Source organism: Maniola hyperantus, chromosome 12 (genome assembly GCF_902806685.2).
Source record: "Maniola hyperantus chromosome 12, iAphHyp1.2, whole genome shotgun sequence".
Lineage (NCBI taxonomy): Eukaryota > Metazoa > Arthropoda > Insecta > Lepidoptera > Nymphalidae > Maniola > Maniola hyperantus.
The window spans coordinates 3,636,372-3,652,478 of NC_048547.1; the positions used below are offsets into that span (position 1 = coordinate 3,636,372).

Genomic DNA, 16,107 nt, shown 5'->3' on the forward strand with positions numbered 1-16,107 from the left:
AACCTAAACTTTCTTTATCAAAAACTGAGACTTTCTATCCAGAATCTAAGGAGACCATTAATGTATTAATATCAACTAATTCATGGTTAGAGCTTGCACAACAAAAGGATGATGAAGCTCAGTCATTGATTGAAAAAGTACAGGTGGGCGAATTGGATGCTAACCAATACTTGATAAAAAATAATTTATTATACTATAAGGCTAATTCCGACGATAGAGCAAAGTTGTATGTTCCAAAAGGCAGTCGATTGAGTATTTTACGTTTATTCCATGATGAGAATTGTCATGTAGGTTATGATAAAACCTTTCAAAAAGTTTCTGAGGCCTGGAAACCAAAAGGTTTCCAGGCCTAACAAGTTTTATAAAAAAATATATTTCTCATTGTGTAGTTTGCACAGAACGAAAATCACATTCAGGGCCCAAACAAGGCCTGTTACATCCAATAGAAAAAACTCCTATACCTTTCCACACGGTACATTTAGATTGTACGGGCCCCTTTCAACAATCTAGCGCCGGTTATAAACACATTCTTATGATTATAGATGGTTTCACAAAGTATTGTATGTTAAAACCATTGAAGTCAATGGGTGGTGATGAAATGGTCAGTAATGTGCGAGAATCATTAACTCTATTCAGCACCCCATCACTAGTCGTTACAGATCGCGGTACAAACTTTTCATGTAAACTATTACAAACGTTGTTTAGGGATTGGCAAGTTGAACATCATATGATAACTACTGGCACTCCACGTGGTAACGGGCAAATAGAGAGATATGTTAAAACTATAATAAATATGTTAACTACGACATGTAATACGTCAGATTGGCCAAACGGTTTATGGAAAGTTCAATTAGTGCTAAATTCAACTATACAAAAATCTACTGGTTTTGCTCCTATTCGTTTATTGGTAGGGCTTAATAGTAATATACCCTGCATACAGGCTCGATTGAATGATGTGACTGATAATGACATACAAAAGGAATTAATAGATGTTCGTGCAGAGCGTTTACTAGCTCACCAACGACTAATTAATGTAGCTCGAGATTTTAAAAGGCGTTTTGATTTATCCAGGCGAGATAATATAGTATATGCTATTGGGGACTTAGTATATGTTAATCAAGACCACAGACGAAATGATAAATTAAGAGCCAAATTCAAAGGCCCATATGAAATTATCAATATTTTGGAAAATGATCGATTTTCGCTAAAAGGGCAAGGGAGCTTAAAGGATATTATTATTGCTAAGGAAAAGTTAAGACGCTGGCCTGGTGAATGGATAGATCAAAATGTCTTTGTTGAAAATTATATCGAAAATAGTGATAAAAAAAAAAGTCGATGACCATTGATAGATTGTCATTTTTAGTTCTAAGAAATGCAATTGCTTTAAGACCACTCGTGTTAAAGGATGTTTTATAATGTTGCTGTAAAACGAATGGTATTAAAGGATATTTTTATTTATTATTTAGCGGCGCTTTAAAACCGTTGGTGTTCCTGGCTATTTAGTGGTGTTGCTTGAAAACCAATGGTGTTTAAGGCCATGGAGTGTCACATGTGTGAAAAACTTGATGATTTTTTTTGAATTGATGGTGTACTGATTTTAGATTTCATACACAATGAAAGTGAGGCGTAGATGGTAGCCACAGACATGTTTACTAAGTTTCATTTTTGTCAGAAGTAATTGTTGCCCTTGTGAGGAAAGTTATGTTTTATTTAATTTTTTTTTCGTTATGCTTCGAGAACGAAGCACGGTCAGTTTGGCCGTGATAGATTATTGTAAAATAAATTAATTTAATTTGTGATTTATGAAGGATAATTAAATATTAAAGTGTATAAACACTGTTTACTATTAAATTAGGTATAATATGGTACACATAATTTATTATTTAGGTGTGACAACACTTATTTATTCTTACTTGTAATGCTGGTAATATGGTTATCCAGGTTCAAGTAAGCATATTTTTATTACCAAATTATGTAGAAAGTCAAGATAATAAATACGAGAAAGCGTAGACATTATTAAAACAAATAATTATTAATTTTGCATTGTAACGTGTAGTTAATCTAAGCTTCAGGGGAATAATGTAATCTAAAAAAATAGAACAGTTGACCATCGTAGAGTTCCGACACCAACTATCAAGTCATAGGTCATAGCTACTTAATTAAATTATAATGTTGTTTTATATAGAGAAAAATGTTTGTTAATTGTAAAACAATATCTTATTATCTTTAAGAATATCTTTGTGTAATGTTTTAGGTGATTGTGAATAAATATACCTCAATTGACTTATGACTTGTGTTTACTTTTCATAAATAAGCTTGAACTAAATATTGTATTAACTTGATAATGGTTTAAATTATTAATAGTTATGTTAACTAGTGTCTGGAAACATATAATTGTCAGTAATTAAGTCTAATTGTTTATTTTGAACATAATATTGTGTAATGTTGTCAGCTTGGGATAGGAAAAAGGGTAGGCAATGGTGGGAAACAGTAACCTATAAAATCCACTGTTTGGGAAAAATAGATTCAGTTTCTACTTCGACGAGCCACCAAAAATTAAGATAAGTATTCTTACTGTATCCCACTGTATCTAATTGTTATATTCCTTGTATTATGTGTACCTACCGAATAATTTATGTGTAAACTCATTTCAATTGTGTAATTGTTGTGTACCCACTTTAACTTGCTGGAAAACTTATATCATGAATCATAAAGAAATATAACGTGTATTAATTTCGTTTGACGTTTTATTCCTTTTCATTAGTAGATTTGCTTGAACTAATTAAATTATTTAGCCTCGAATATCATCCAATAAAGTTAGTAAATTAGGGTTTATATCTTTGCCTTAATAGTTGTGATTTTTAGATATAGAAACTCAGTTTCATACCTACCTTCATTTTTATCAAAAAGAAATAAAAGTTTGTAGCTTATTTTATAAAATACAATAGTAGGTAACTTAATAACTTAATCAAAGTTAAAGTACTTTATGAATATTAGCTCTACATGTAGATAAATTCTGAAACGTGCAACATTCTAACGTGCAGTTATTTACCTTCACTAACGCCCACTAGAGCCAGCAGGTAGCGTAACGGCTTACTTAGCAATTAGGCTTTGGAACGTAACACTGGCGGTGCATTTACCAACTCATTAAACACGCTTACATAGGAAACATAGGGGTTGTACCGGGTAAAGGTCTCACCACACTTGTCACCATTACACAGTTATATTTCTTTTATTCAGATATACAAGTTACCTTTGCCATCATACTTGGTGATAAGTGAGAAATGATCTTTAAGAGGAAAAACCTGGAAATTAGAGGTGTTATAGCCGATTTTATTAAAAATTGTTCTCTTAGGTACCTAGCCACAGCCGATACCAGACAAGCTGATTTCAAAATTATTTTGTGTATTGTCCCTGCTGGGACTCGAACCCCAGACCCCCCCTCTTATAATAACTAATCGTTGATCTTGGTTTAGACTACCTTTATACCCGAGCGTCTCCGTCACACCGATGAAAGAAAGTAAGAAAAACGTTTATTTTTGAAAGTTGTTGCCACACAATATTACCATTTATACCTACGAGTTTAGTTATCCCGGCGGTCTCGGACTCCCGGCGCTTCTTACGTCTTGAGCATTTACACAAGCAACGTGTAGGCCTTGCTACATATGAAACGTAGCACGTGCTACGGATAACACGCCGTACAAAATACACTTTTACAAGACAAGGTATGTCGTATGTATTACAATTTACACTTCACGCGCGTCGTCGTATTACAGTTCACACTACTGACTACAGGATATAAATTAAATTATAGTCCAGTCAATATTGGTGTTCCCAACATTCGTACCAATTTTTAGAGTAACTTTAGAATAGCTTAAACGCCCTGTCATAAAGAATTTTTGAGTATTTTATTACGATCATAACCAGACGGCACCTACAAGCTTTTCTCTATCGTGGAGCTAAATGAACGTATATTTATAGCAACACTTTAAACGATAATAAAAGCCTATTTACGTCCCTCGGAAAGACAAACGCCTTCCCACTAAAGACTGCCCATTTCTTACGATTAGGTATGGTCCTCGTCGTACCTACTTCATGCAACATACGATATCTTTTATAAGATAAACATTATCTAATGAATAAAAACATTTTGACAAATTCCCAATACAAAACTGTCATAACGTCACATTTATTCGACAGATAAAGTTTATCTGGCGGTAGTATACCTATAGTCCGCGATAGTTTGAGATGGCAATCGGGGTATAAGGCGCCCTGCACACCCGCTCGTCACCCGCACCGGGTTGGCGCGGTGGTTGTGCGGGTGTGTGGGTTCCCTTCCCGATTGCGATCTCGACCTGTCGCGTACTATACTAACTCTATGTCAATGGGCGATTGTGAAACATACCCTTACTTGAAATCAAGTGTTTATGATGTACATAAGCATCATATAAACACTTGTTTTCAAGTGAATCTTTCACAGACAGTTTTTATTGAACTGATGTTTTCAGGCACATCACGTTCTGCGCCTCGAGGCCACTGCGGGTAGTTGTTCAACACAACAACCTTTTGTTTCGCTTCGGTGTTTGTTTAACACAAGCTCTATCGCATTTCAAGTGAAGGCTTTAAAGCCTGAAACACATACGACGCGGCAAACGCGCGCTTACACAATGTAGGTAGGTACAGTACCTACCTACGCGAAAGGTCGAGATGGTAATAATCGGGGTGGGGAAGCCCCGCACAGCCCCCGCCCTAACCCGGTGTGGGCGAGCGTAGATGACGTGCGGGAGTGCGGAGCATCCCCCCCGTCTCATACCACGATTGCTAACTCGACCTATCGCGTACTATAAGTAATTACATTACATATTTTGGTTTCAGATAACAAGAGCGCACAGAACCAACACATCGACAGGAATTTACAGAAACAGCTAAAACAACGGAACGGTTATCAACATAGCCTTCTTATAGGAGGCTGTGGTTATCAACCATCTGTCTCCAGAGAATTCTATAGAATATTTTAGTGACATTGCCAAAAAGGAGAGATACAATCTAGAAAAGATTTGGTTATTGGCAGGATGGAAAGAGACGCATCGGGCAATGCAACGCAACGGTAACGCATGGGGCTTCGATTCCGTTCCTTCCGCGGATTGGGCTTACGATTTGAGAGGGACGTTCGATTTCATTAGTAAATAAGTACCTACATAACCTATTACATTTAGCAATTTTTTAACCTTTATTAAAAATATAAAATACAAGATTTAAAAAATACAACTATGAAAACAGATTTCATCGAACAAGCACTGCAATAAACTTCTGCAGGATATCGACGAATCTAACTTTTCCGTTAGCTAAACAGCTAGCAGTCTTCGCATACATCACAGATATATACAGATATGCAACTAGCGTGACCCCCTCAGTCCCTCTCACTCAAGCAGAGGTACTTACTTGTGAAATGTTATTCCTTCTAGTTTACGTTCGCTTCGGCTATTGTAGCCTAGTATACTGCAACCCACCATTACACAATAGCTTCAAGAACAAAAAACAACAAAACAAATCAATTATTTCTTTAAAATACTTGAGTCAACATAACCTCACTTCACGTTGTTTCCAAGATCTCACGTACAAATACACTTTGCCAAACAAAAAAAGTGGCCACGGTGATAAGGACAAAAACAATCATTTTGTCACGCTCTAATAAGAGCTTAGGTAAATGCATTTAGCTATCTCGTTTTAACAGTAAAAGTCACATTAGGGGTAGGGCTACTTCTAAAGGTATATGTTCCGAGGAATACATAAAGCAAAAAATACCGTGCTCAAAATCCATGTTTGTCAAAATTAAGCAAGGTCCTACATAATATACCTACTAGGACAGGACTCTTTGTGATCTCGCCGCGTGCTAATATTCTGAGTGAAAATGTTTAATATACATGCAACCACGCTTTAATTAAAATCTCTGTCGTGCTTACTTACCTACTGGACGCGCTAAATTATGAGCACAATAATTACTACCAGACTTGGGATGTTCGTGATTGAAAGACAAAAATGAACCGAGTCTTTCGTTTATGTCTTTAATTCGGGTGTTTAACTGAAACTCTAACTCGTTTTAACTCTTAAAAGTTATGTCTGAACAAAGGCAAAGTATAGTTCGTGATTGAAAGACAAAAATGAACTGAGTCTTTCGTTTATGTCTTTCATTGGGGTGTTTAAATGAAACTCTATCTCGTTTTAACTCTAAAAGTTATGTCTGAACAAAGGCAAAGTATGCTATACCTATCTATAAACCTGCGATCTATCGGCGTCGTTTACGCTCTGTTTACGCTACCATGTGGCTTCCAATATTATTACGAATCAACGGAAATGGATAGTTTATAATTATGTCTATGAATGGAGTCAGGTTAAATGTCAAACTTAGGTATAGGTAGGGTTGCCAGGTCGCCAAACCTAATAGCCGGACAGACTAGCCAGTTTGGCCGGACATTTGGGTAGAAAGGCCGGACATCCTACATTATTGAGGATTTTGTGTCTTAGTATTAATAGGTACGACAAAAAAATTGTATGTAAAATCAAGCTTTTTTTATTATTGTCATAAATCTTGTTGTAAGGCGGCACTGCCGCCTGCGGGAGTAACCGACAGTCGACTCGCCTTCGCTCGGCTACGCTCTTTTGCGAAATGTAAAAAGCCTAACAAAAGCCGGACAAGCCGGACACCGTTTATTTTGTCAATCAAAAAGCCTATGTCCGGCTTTATCCGGACGCCTGGCAACCCTAGGTATAGGTAATAAGCTAGTACTTTATAATATCTATATAATATCTATTCCAAATTGTACAGTTTGTCTTTATTGCTCATAGAACATGTTCGAAGTCGTTTGGTCAGGTGACTTGTGAACCAAACAACCTACCAGCGAATAAATGAATGAATGAGAGAGCAAAACAGTTTACTGATCCAAAAGACACGCGAAAGAAAGACTATACTTTTAGTGAGCCAGTGAGCTGTTAGGTGCACCACTAGAGCACGGACATTACGCTTAAGGGAATAATGCAGGGACTTTGTTTAATTATCTTCAGCTGAAACAGTTTTGCCTCACCCAGAGGGGCAGTAACATCTTTCTGCAACAGGTCTGACTTAATGAAAAATGTTTTATTTATTTTAATGTGTAACCCAAGAACTAAATTACTATAATTTAAATTTTACAGTAAAGTAAAAATGCTTTTTTAAAGTTCTTTTTTGAAATTCGACCTTCCTGCCATAAACCAAAAGAGTTCCAATGCCCACCACCCATCCACACACCCCATCCATCCACACACACCCCATCCATCCATCCATCCACCATCCACCATCATCCACTCCATCATCACAGACCCTCAATGGAACCATAATAATCACCTAAGTATAGGTGTTGTCATCCAAACATGTCTACTAAATATCAACTGACAAACGAAGTAACACTAATATAATATATTGGAGGATCTATCTTTTTCTCATTATTTTTTAGGGTTCCGTACCCAAAGGGCAAAACCCTTAAGAGTCCGCTGTCCGTCTGTCACCAGGCTGTATCTCATGAACCGTGATAGTTAGACATTTGAAATCCTCAAAGATGATGTATTTCTGTTGCCACTAAGTATAGGTAACAAAAAAGACTAAAAAAACAGAATAAAATAAATATTTAAGGGGGCTCATAGTGGTAAGTGATGTTGTTACTGATGTTTTTAAGCGGGCTGACCTGAAAAACGTATGGCAGTTTTATTAAGACTAAGTCCGTAACAATACCTAATAACGGATTCTGCGCGACATCGTACTGGCACGCAAAATCCCTCAGTAGCAAGGCGGTAAGGTAAGGTGGCGACTATAGCCACGCCCGAAGACTTCCACCAGACCAAAAGTGAGTTAATTTAAAAATTACCAAATTTCCTCTGCTGGGAATCGAACTACACAGCGCTCACTACTGAGTCAATAATTATTTCAAACTCGATATTTTTTCTTCGAATCAGTACCTACCCATATTAAAAATGCAAAAGTGTGTTTGTTTGTTGGTTTGTCCTTCAATCACGTGGCAACGGTGCAACGGATTGACGTGATTTTTTGCATGGGTATAAATAAAGACCTGGAGAGTAACATAGGCTACTTTTTATCCCGGAATATCAAAGAGTTCCCACGGGATTTTTAAAAAACCTTATTGCACGCGGACGAAGTCGCGGGCATCAGCTATCAACTAGTTATTTTATACCTAACGCAGAATAAAGTTTTAATGACTATTCTCGTTCGCCAACAAAAAAAAAACGTAAATTGGTACTTGGTAGTAGAAGCACCAATTACTTAACTTAGGTCAAACTTTGAGCTAAAAGCTCATTTTATAATGTTTTATAACTGGGTAGAGTAGACTAGTCATGTATTATATAGCGCGCGACAGGTCGAGATGGCAATCTAATAGAAAAAATGCTAGAAAATGAGAAAAACTGGACAGCTATAACAGACTTTGCTGAAAAAATTATGAAGGAAAAGGAAGAAGAAGAGAAAAGAAGAGAAAAAGAGTAAAAGACAAGAATGTTGCTGGGTTGTAGGCTGAAAGGCGGGTACACTGCCAACAAGAAGACAGCAGGGGTTTTTAGCCGGTAAGAGTCCGTCTCTACCTACGGGTGTCCATGAGGTTTTTCCCCTGCTGTATAAACAAAACAAAAAAAAAAGCGAGATGGCAATTGGGACACCTACTTAAAGATTTTTGGCCCTTGACTGCAATCTCACCTGGTGTTAAGTGATGATGCAGTCTAAGATGGAAGCGGGCTAACCTAGAAGGGGTATGGTTATATGGTATGGTAGTTTTAATAAAACCCATGCCCCTTTGGTTTCATAGTTAGCATTAACTTAAAAACACTCATTATCAGCAACCGATGACATCCACTGTTGGACATAGGTCTGCCGCGCCGCCTAAATGCAGCGGCTCGCTGCGACTCGCCTGATGTCGTCCACCCACCTAGTGGGAGGTCTTCCAATGCTGCGCTTTCCGGTGTGAGGTCGCTATTACAGCACTTTAGGATCCCAAAGTCTATTGGTTTTTCGAACTATGTGCCTTGCCCATTGCCACTTCAGCTTCGTCACCCGCTGAGCTATATGTCGGTTACTCTAGTTCTCCTACGGAAAAACACTCTGGTTCCGGGAAAACACTTAAAAACGTTTAGATTCGTGTTTGAAAAACGCGTAACGACCAGAAGTGACGTATTAATCACTCAGTCAGACAAGTGAACGCTGAGATATCGTTAATTTAACACTTAAAACGTTTTTATTCGAGTGGATAATTGCGAGAGGGTGCATTAAGGCAGCTCAGTTCGGTGCTTTCTCCATACAAACGTAGGAGGGAAAATACAACAATATTCGATATTGTACGCACAAAACTAAGAATTATATCGATTTATCTCGTCATTATCTAGGTTTATTGATATATAAAATATTGAAAAAAATATTGATTTAAAAGTTACGAGGCTCAAAAGATTCCTATTTTAACACTAAATTAATGACAACTTTGGGCGTAAATAAATAAGATTAGGGATATGAAAATTCTAAAACAATTTATCATTAGACGTTGTTTATTTATTCATTAGTTGAAATAACTTTACTTTGCAAACATAAATTCAGCAGTTTGTTCTCAAAAATACTTTTCCTAAACCCTTTTCGCGCGCTAGATTTCAGTGAAAATCATCGTGCCTCTCAACTTTCTCATACAATGTCAAGTGAAAAGCAAACATGTTACCCACGTGCGCTGCCAATTTTGGTCGAGCGTCCTGCGTCACCTTAATGGGCACGTTCAGCCGCCAAGATTGATGACGTTGCGCAGAAACATTCAAATGGCTCGCTGAATATTTGAATAGGAACGACCGGAGAGGTGCCATATACTAGAGGTTCTTAGCTTTTTTTATGTATGTTTCGCTGGTAATCCTCCGATATGGTTATCGGAGACTTTAAGTAGCTTAACACGGCATTTTTTTAAATACCTTTTTCTTTTTAGATTATCATGAAACAGGTTCTTTTTTTGTACTGTGATCATGATTTTTAAGCCATGTATGTGCATGGCTAAAAAATCATGATCACAGTACAAAAAAAGAACCTGTTTCATGATAATCATATGCATGCATCATCATATCATCATAATATGTATGCAATCATACGGATGCATGTATAACAGAGGTGATTGCAATCGTGAATGTAGCTGTAATTTTACCCGTAATCGAGCCACTAGTGCATCTCTATTGATGTTTATTTATAACTCAATGGTTCGAGGAAGTTGGGATTATAGAATAAACATGGTTGATGTTTTTTCCAACCGCGATTTGCTGAATATCTTAGGGGGAGTTGATGTATTTTTTGTTTTTCTTTTACTTTTATGGGTACCTACCTACCTATCCACTTAGATATTTGTTGGGGTTGAATAACAAGTTATTTCGATGTTCAATGCTAAATTATGGGACAATGTTTACTAGGTACATGAATAATAAAGCCTACCTCCGAACTACCTATAAATTTTATTCTGTGTCGATAATGGGTTTTTAAAGCTCATTTCCATTAATTGATTTATTGGTCTTTAAGTATGTACATAGCTTGGATTCTGGAGTCACAAATTCTCCGTAGATAAACCAACAATTTGGTGAGTGGTCTATACACCGCATGTCAGTGCAGTACGCGGCCGAAAGAAATGTAGGTACATCGACTTAAGCAAATAGCAGATTTGTAAAGCATTGGCACCGATTCCGTTGGTTTTCTCTAAACTAAATTTAGAGTACCTGCATCCCTTCCTTTTAACAATGCTAAAAAGGGTCATGAACTTTACATTTAAGGACTCTAAATTTTAGTGCACGCTACAAATTTAAACATTAGGCTCGCAACTGTGCGCTAAAATCACGGGTTTTATCATTTAAAAATTAAATTTAAATCTGTCAAACTGCGACTGTCCTTTTCATATTACATTAGTAAGAAGAGGATGCGAATAATCTAAAATTAGGTTGTGCTCAGAATCAGTACCACGTCCCTGTATGTCGTTGAGACCGACAAAACGTCATAAGTATAGGTATGAGTGACGCAACGCCGAAATGTTATTCTAAAGGCCGATGTACATTACTTTCGGCCGCGTACTGTAAGTAGGTTGATTTTAAAAATCTCTTAAGGGAGGATTTTCAAAAATCGATGCTCGTTCAGCTCTTAAAAATGAAACACAAAATCTACCTACGAAGTTTTTGTTTTAGAACTGTTCCTTGATATTATTTTACATACGCAATACAGGCTTAGAACAAATAATATTAAAGTGGCAACTAGAACTAAAATTATTAATACTACTAATTCAAGTTCGAAGTATTGTGCCCATGATATGTTCGCTCCAGCTGCCCTCAAATGCTTGGCGCCGCCATGCCTGAGGACATACTCAGTCCACCAGACAGCTCGCTCCAAAGGACTCTGTGGTTCATCTCTCATGATGGAACGCAGCCTTTTTATGTTTTCTCGATAGCTATAAAGAAAATATATTTTTTAGGGTTCAGTACCTCAAAAGGAAAAACGGAACCCTTATAGGATCCCTTTGTTGTCTGTCCGTCTGTCTGTCTGTCCGTCTGTGAAGAAACCTACAGGGCACTTCCCGTTGACCTAGCCTAGAATCATGAAATTTGGCAGGTAGGTAGGTCTTATAGCAAACATTAGGGGAAAAAATCTGAAAACCGTGAATTTGTGGTTAGGTACATCACAAAAAAAATTAAATTGTGGTCATGAACCAAAAATTAGTAGGTATTTTCAATTTTAATTATAGATAACAGCTATATCAAGTGGGGTTATATGAAAGAGCTTCACATGTGCATTGTAAATGATTTTTATTTATTTTTATTGCATAGTTTTTGAATTATCGTGCAAAATGTCGAAAAAATACGACTGTAGTACGGAACCCTCGTTGCGCGAGCCGGACACTCACTTGGCCGGTTTTTTATAATAAAAGCGTACCTATCATCAGCGTTATATTTTTTGAACATTTCAGTAGGTATCTACCTATAGTGCGCGACAGGTCGAGATGGCAAATGGGGTTATGCGGCGGAGGGACGCTCCGCACATCCACACGTCACCCTCGCTATCCCGCACTGGGTTAGCGCGGGGGCTGTGCGGGTGTGCGGGGCGTCCCAACCCCGATTGCGCCTATAATTTGTCGATAAATAAAAATTAAAAATTTATCGAATCTTGCATGGCCGTAGGCACTAGGCAGGCGTAGGGTGGGGCTTGCTTTTTTGTTAGGGTTCCGTAGCCGAACAGCAAAAAACGGAACCCATATAGATTCGTCATGTCTGTCTGTCCGTCTGTCCCTCTGTCCGTCCGTATGTCACAGCCACTTTTTTCCGAAACTATAAGAGCTATAGTGTTGAAACTTGGTAAGTAGATGTATTCTGTGAACCGCATTAAGATTTTTACACAAAAATAGAAAACAAAAACATTATATAGCATTTCCGCGGGATGATTATGGAAAACGTTGCAGCAGCGACAGCAACGCGACAGCAGTAGCAATGTGAGTGACTGTCCATTTGCTGTCTCTCTTCTTCTTCTTCTTCTTATTTTGCTTTGTGGCTATTGCATTGTCTCTCTAGCCGCTGTTTTGACAGCAACGATCGCGAGATTTTCACCTGTCGTAAGTAAGCCTGTCGCGAGATACGTAATCACCCTGCCGATTATACGGATGTTCCCGCTAACGGGATAACGACTTGTGATATTAGCAGGTCGAAAAACCGTCCGATGAAATTACAATGCACGCAAATGGAATACGTTTTAGATATCTTACGTATCAACATTATGCGAATAGGTAACTTACCTTTGATCAGAAATAACATTTTCAATAGCTTCTTTGAATTGCTCTTCAGTCAGCGTAGCTAGATCGAGCTTTACTCCAATTTTATGGCGAGGGTACTTCTCCGTATTGAACCACTGGTCCGCAAACATGGGTATCCCTATGAGTGGTACCCCGGCATCTATAGCTTCGTCCGTTGACTGGAGTCCTCCTTGAGTGATGAACGCTCTCACTTTGGAATGCCCTGTGAATGATATGAGAATGAAGACGCTTTGATACTAGCACAAAAGTATTGATAATGCAATTGCTATACAAACGCCTAACGCAGGGTAATCAGTAGAAAATCACCGAAACTGCTCATCCGATCTCAAAAATTTTTTTACTGTTAGATATCTACATTATTCTTGAGGGCTATAAAGTCGCACACACACACACATTGTAAGATGGAAGCGGGCTAACCTGAAAGGGGTATGGCAGTTTTTAATAAACCCATGCCCCTTTGGTTTCTACACGGCATCGTACCGGAACGGTCAATCGCTTGGCGGCACGGCTTTGCCAGTAGGGTGGTAACTAGCCACAGCCGAAGCCTGCCACCAGACCAAACCAGAAATTTAGAAATTATAAAAGTCCAAAGCCCTGCCGGGAATCGAACCCGGGACCTCCCAGTAATAAGACCACAGCGCTTACCACTGCGCCAGGGAGGTCATCAAGGTTGTATGTAAAACTATACTCACTGAGAAGGTCTGATTGTGGAAGCCATTTAAATAGTTTGATATTGTCAGTTTTGTTGAGCATTGTATCTAGATCCCACTTCCATATAACATCATAGGGCAGTTGAGAAAAAACATTTTTCATCATCTGGATTTTGTTTGTTGGCAAAGCAGTCGACGCTATCACATTAGTTCCCAGACTGAAGTAAATAACGCCATGTCTTGAACTATTCAACAAAGATTCTAGATCCTGAAAAATAGTCATAAAGAATCGTTTAATGAATATTAAATTTCAGAGGAGGTACCTATACTTAGTCTGTTTATGAGATAACTAGATGATGCCCGCGACTTCGTCAGCGTGGATTTAGGTTTGTTAAACATTCTGTGGGAATTCTTTGATTTTCCGGGATATAAAGTAGCCTATGTCCTTCCCCGTGATGTAAGCTAACTCTGTACCGAATTTCATCAAAATCGGTTAAACTTTTGGGCCGTGAAAAGCTATTAGAAAGACAGACCAACAGACACACTTCCGTATTTATAATATTGGTATGGATTTAACTTAAGCTTGGATAAACATAATGTTATGATGGTTAACCAACGTCCTGCAGACGGTATAGGTACATATAAGTTTAAGGCGTCCATAGACTTTTGCTGTGATATCTGCTAGAATCAGCGTGACGACGATAGTGCTCAGTACTTCCTCAAAAAAATATCTAATAAAACTTCCTAATTCCATGGTTCTGCATGAATCAGTCCATTATTAGACAGTAGGATTGCCCAATAGGTAGATACATCAAAATCAATGATCACGATTCAGTTTAGCTGTAAACCAGATCGACGATCTGCATCACGATTATTGATTTAAATTGCAGATCAGCGCACGTGTAATGTATGGCGAATGATACACACTCGATATAATATTATATCGCGTGATATGAATCGAGTATTATTTTCGAATATTTTGGATCCCAAGTCGTTAGGTACTACAAATACGATATGTGATCCTGATATCCAAATATCGCCGATTTAGATCAAGTGTGTAAGCATTGGCCTATAATATGTGGACACCAATTTTTTTTAAAACAATAAAATATAATTAATTAAAAAGGTAAAAATTTCGTTAACCGTCCTAGAATAATATAATATTTTTTTAAGTCTTATGCAGATAAATAGATACCTACCTTTGGTAATTTTTGCGGTGAATGATTGTGTATTCCTCCAATATGCACAACAGACGTCGGAACGGGTTGGTTATCCGTCCAGATAGGGTGAACATTCAGAAACAGCATATGGACGTTATTATACAAGTCACGAATGGGTGGAACATCTTGTCCAAATATTTTTCGCAAAAGTTCGTCGTAATCTTCTTCAATGATGTCAAACGACCTTTCGGTCCGCCATCGATTGTACAACTGCTGAAGCTTCTCGTAATTAGTTAAATTGTATATCCTCTGTTGTGCCAGCGTTGGATATAAAAGAGGGTGTGTAGAAGCACCGACTATTTCGTAATTGTGTTGTAATCCGCCCAAAGAACTCATCTGAATCACTGGAACTTTATATATGTGAGTAAACACCAGGATGGGTTTGGAATAAGCTTCTAAAAGTAACAAATCAAACTGTCCCTTTCTCTTATGTATAATATTGAGAACTTCTTCAGTATACACTTGACCTTCGAATACCTTTGACATTGCTCGCATTATAGTTTCAAATTGGAAGCAAACATCATTTTCGCCTCCAGTCGTTGTTTTGAGCACGTCTGACCATATTTTATAGGATAAGTCGTGGACATCTATTTCTGTCAAATTCTTTGGTGTTTGTCCTTTTGGGAATGCAGGATCTGTGGTGATAACCGTGACATCATGTCCACGCCTGGCCAGTTCTTGTGTCAGTGGCCGAAACACAACTTGATGACTAATGGAAGGTGTTGGAATCACTGCTAATATTTTTGCTGATTTTACGAAACTAATTAAATAAAAATATAAAGTTATAAAGAGTTTGATCTTGTTCTTAGTGCACATTGTCAGGTACTAAGTCATTGTAGACTACGTCTCTGATTTTATAACTGAACAGTGAACGTGTTTAATATTGTAAATGGTTGGGTATTACACAATAATCGCTTTGTTGTCAATGAATGAACAAGGTCGGTAGGAGGTTCTCACTTTGCATGATGATAGATATCATCATGCATACGATGTTTTTCCTTGCAGATGCAAGGAAAAAACATTGTATCCCATTTTTTGTAAGTTGACAGGAAAGCGCATCAAAGATTAATTTTTTTATTAGGTTTTGCTTAAGCCTTCACCCTATCCACCCTTGAACATTTTTTTCATCAAAGGAAACACCTCTATTCTTTTATAAAATTAGTTTACCTACATAATTTATTTACATAAGATTATTACTTTTTGTGAGTTGTAATTATTACTTTCCACAATAAGTAAGTAGGTATAGGTATACATAAAATTTATAAAATGACATTGTGATTCAGAGAACAATTACTAATTGTTCAATGTTATGTACGTACCTACTAATATTTACTTTATTAAGAAAAAAATTAAAAATCTGAGATACAATACCTACGGTTACGATGGAAGTCAATTTAA

The 16,107-nt window shown here is 37.5% G+C and overlaps 1 protein-coding gene across 1 annotated transcript; it reads right to left on the bottom strand.

Moving 5' to 3' along the window:
• Positions 1-11,201: 11,201 nt before the first annotated feature.
• Positions 11,202-15,560, bottom strand: LOC117987011 (UDP-glucosyltransferase 2-like). The gene is made up of 4 exons (XM_034973970.2): positions 14,689-15,560; positions 13,532-13,757; positions 12,822-13,041; positions 11,202-11,486 (listed from the first exon to the last, which is right to left on the bottom strand). Exons 1-4 carry the CDS (start codon positions 15,523-15,525, stop codon positions 11,207-11,209), a joined length of 1,563 nt encoding a protein of 520 aa, XP_034829861.1. The 5' UTR covers positions 15,526-15,560; the 3' UTR covers positions 11,202-11,206.
• Between the last annotated feature and the right edge of the window lie 547 nt (positions 15,561-16,107).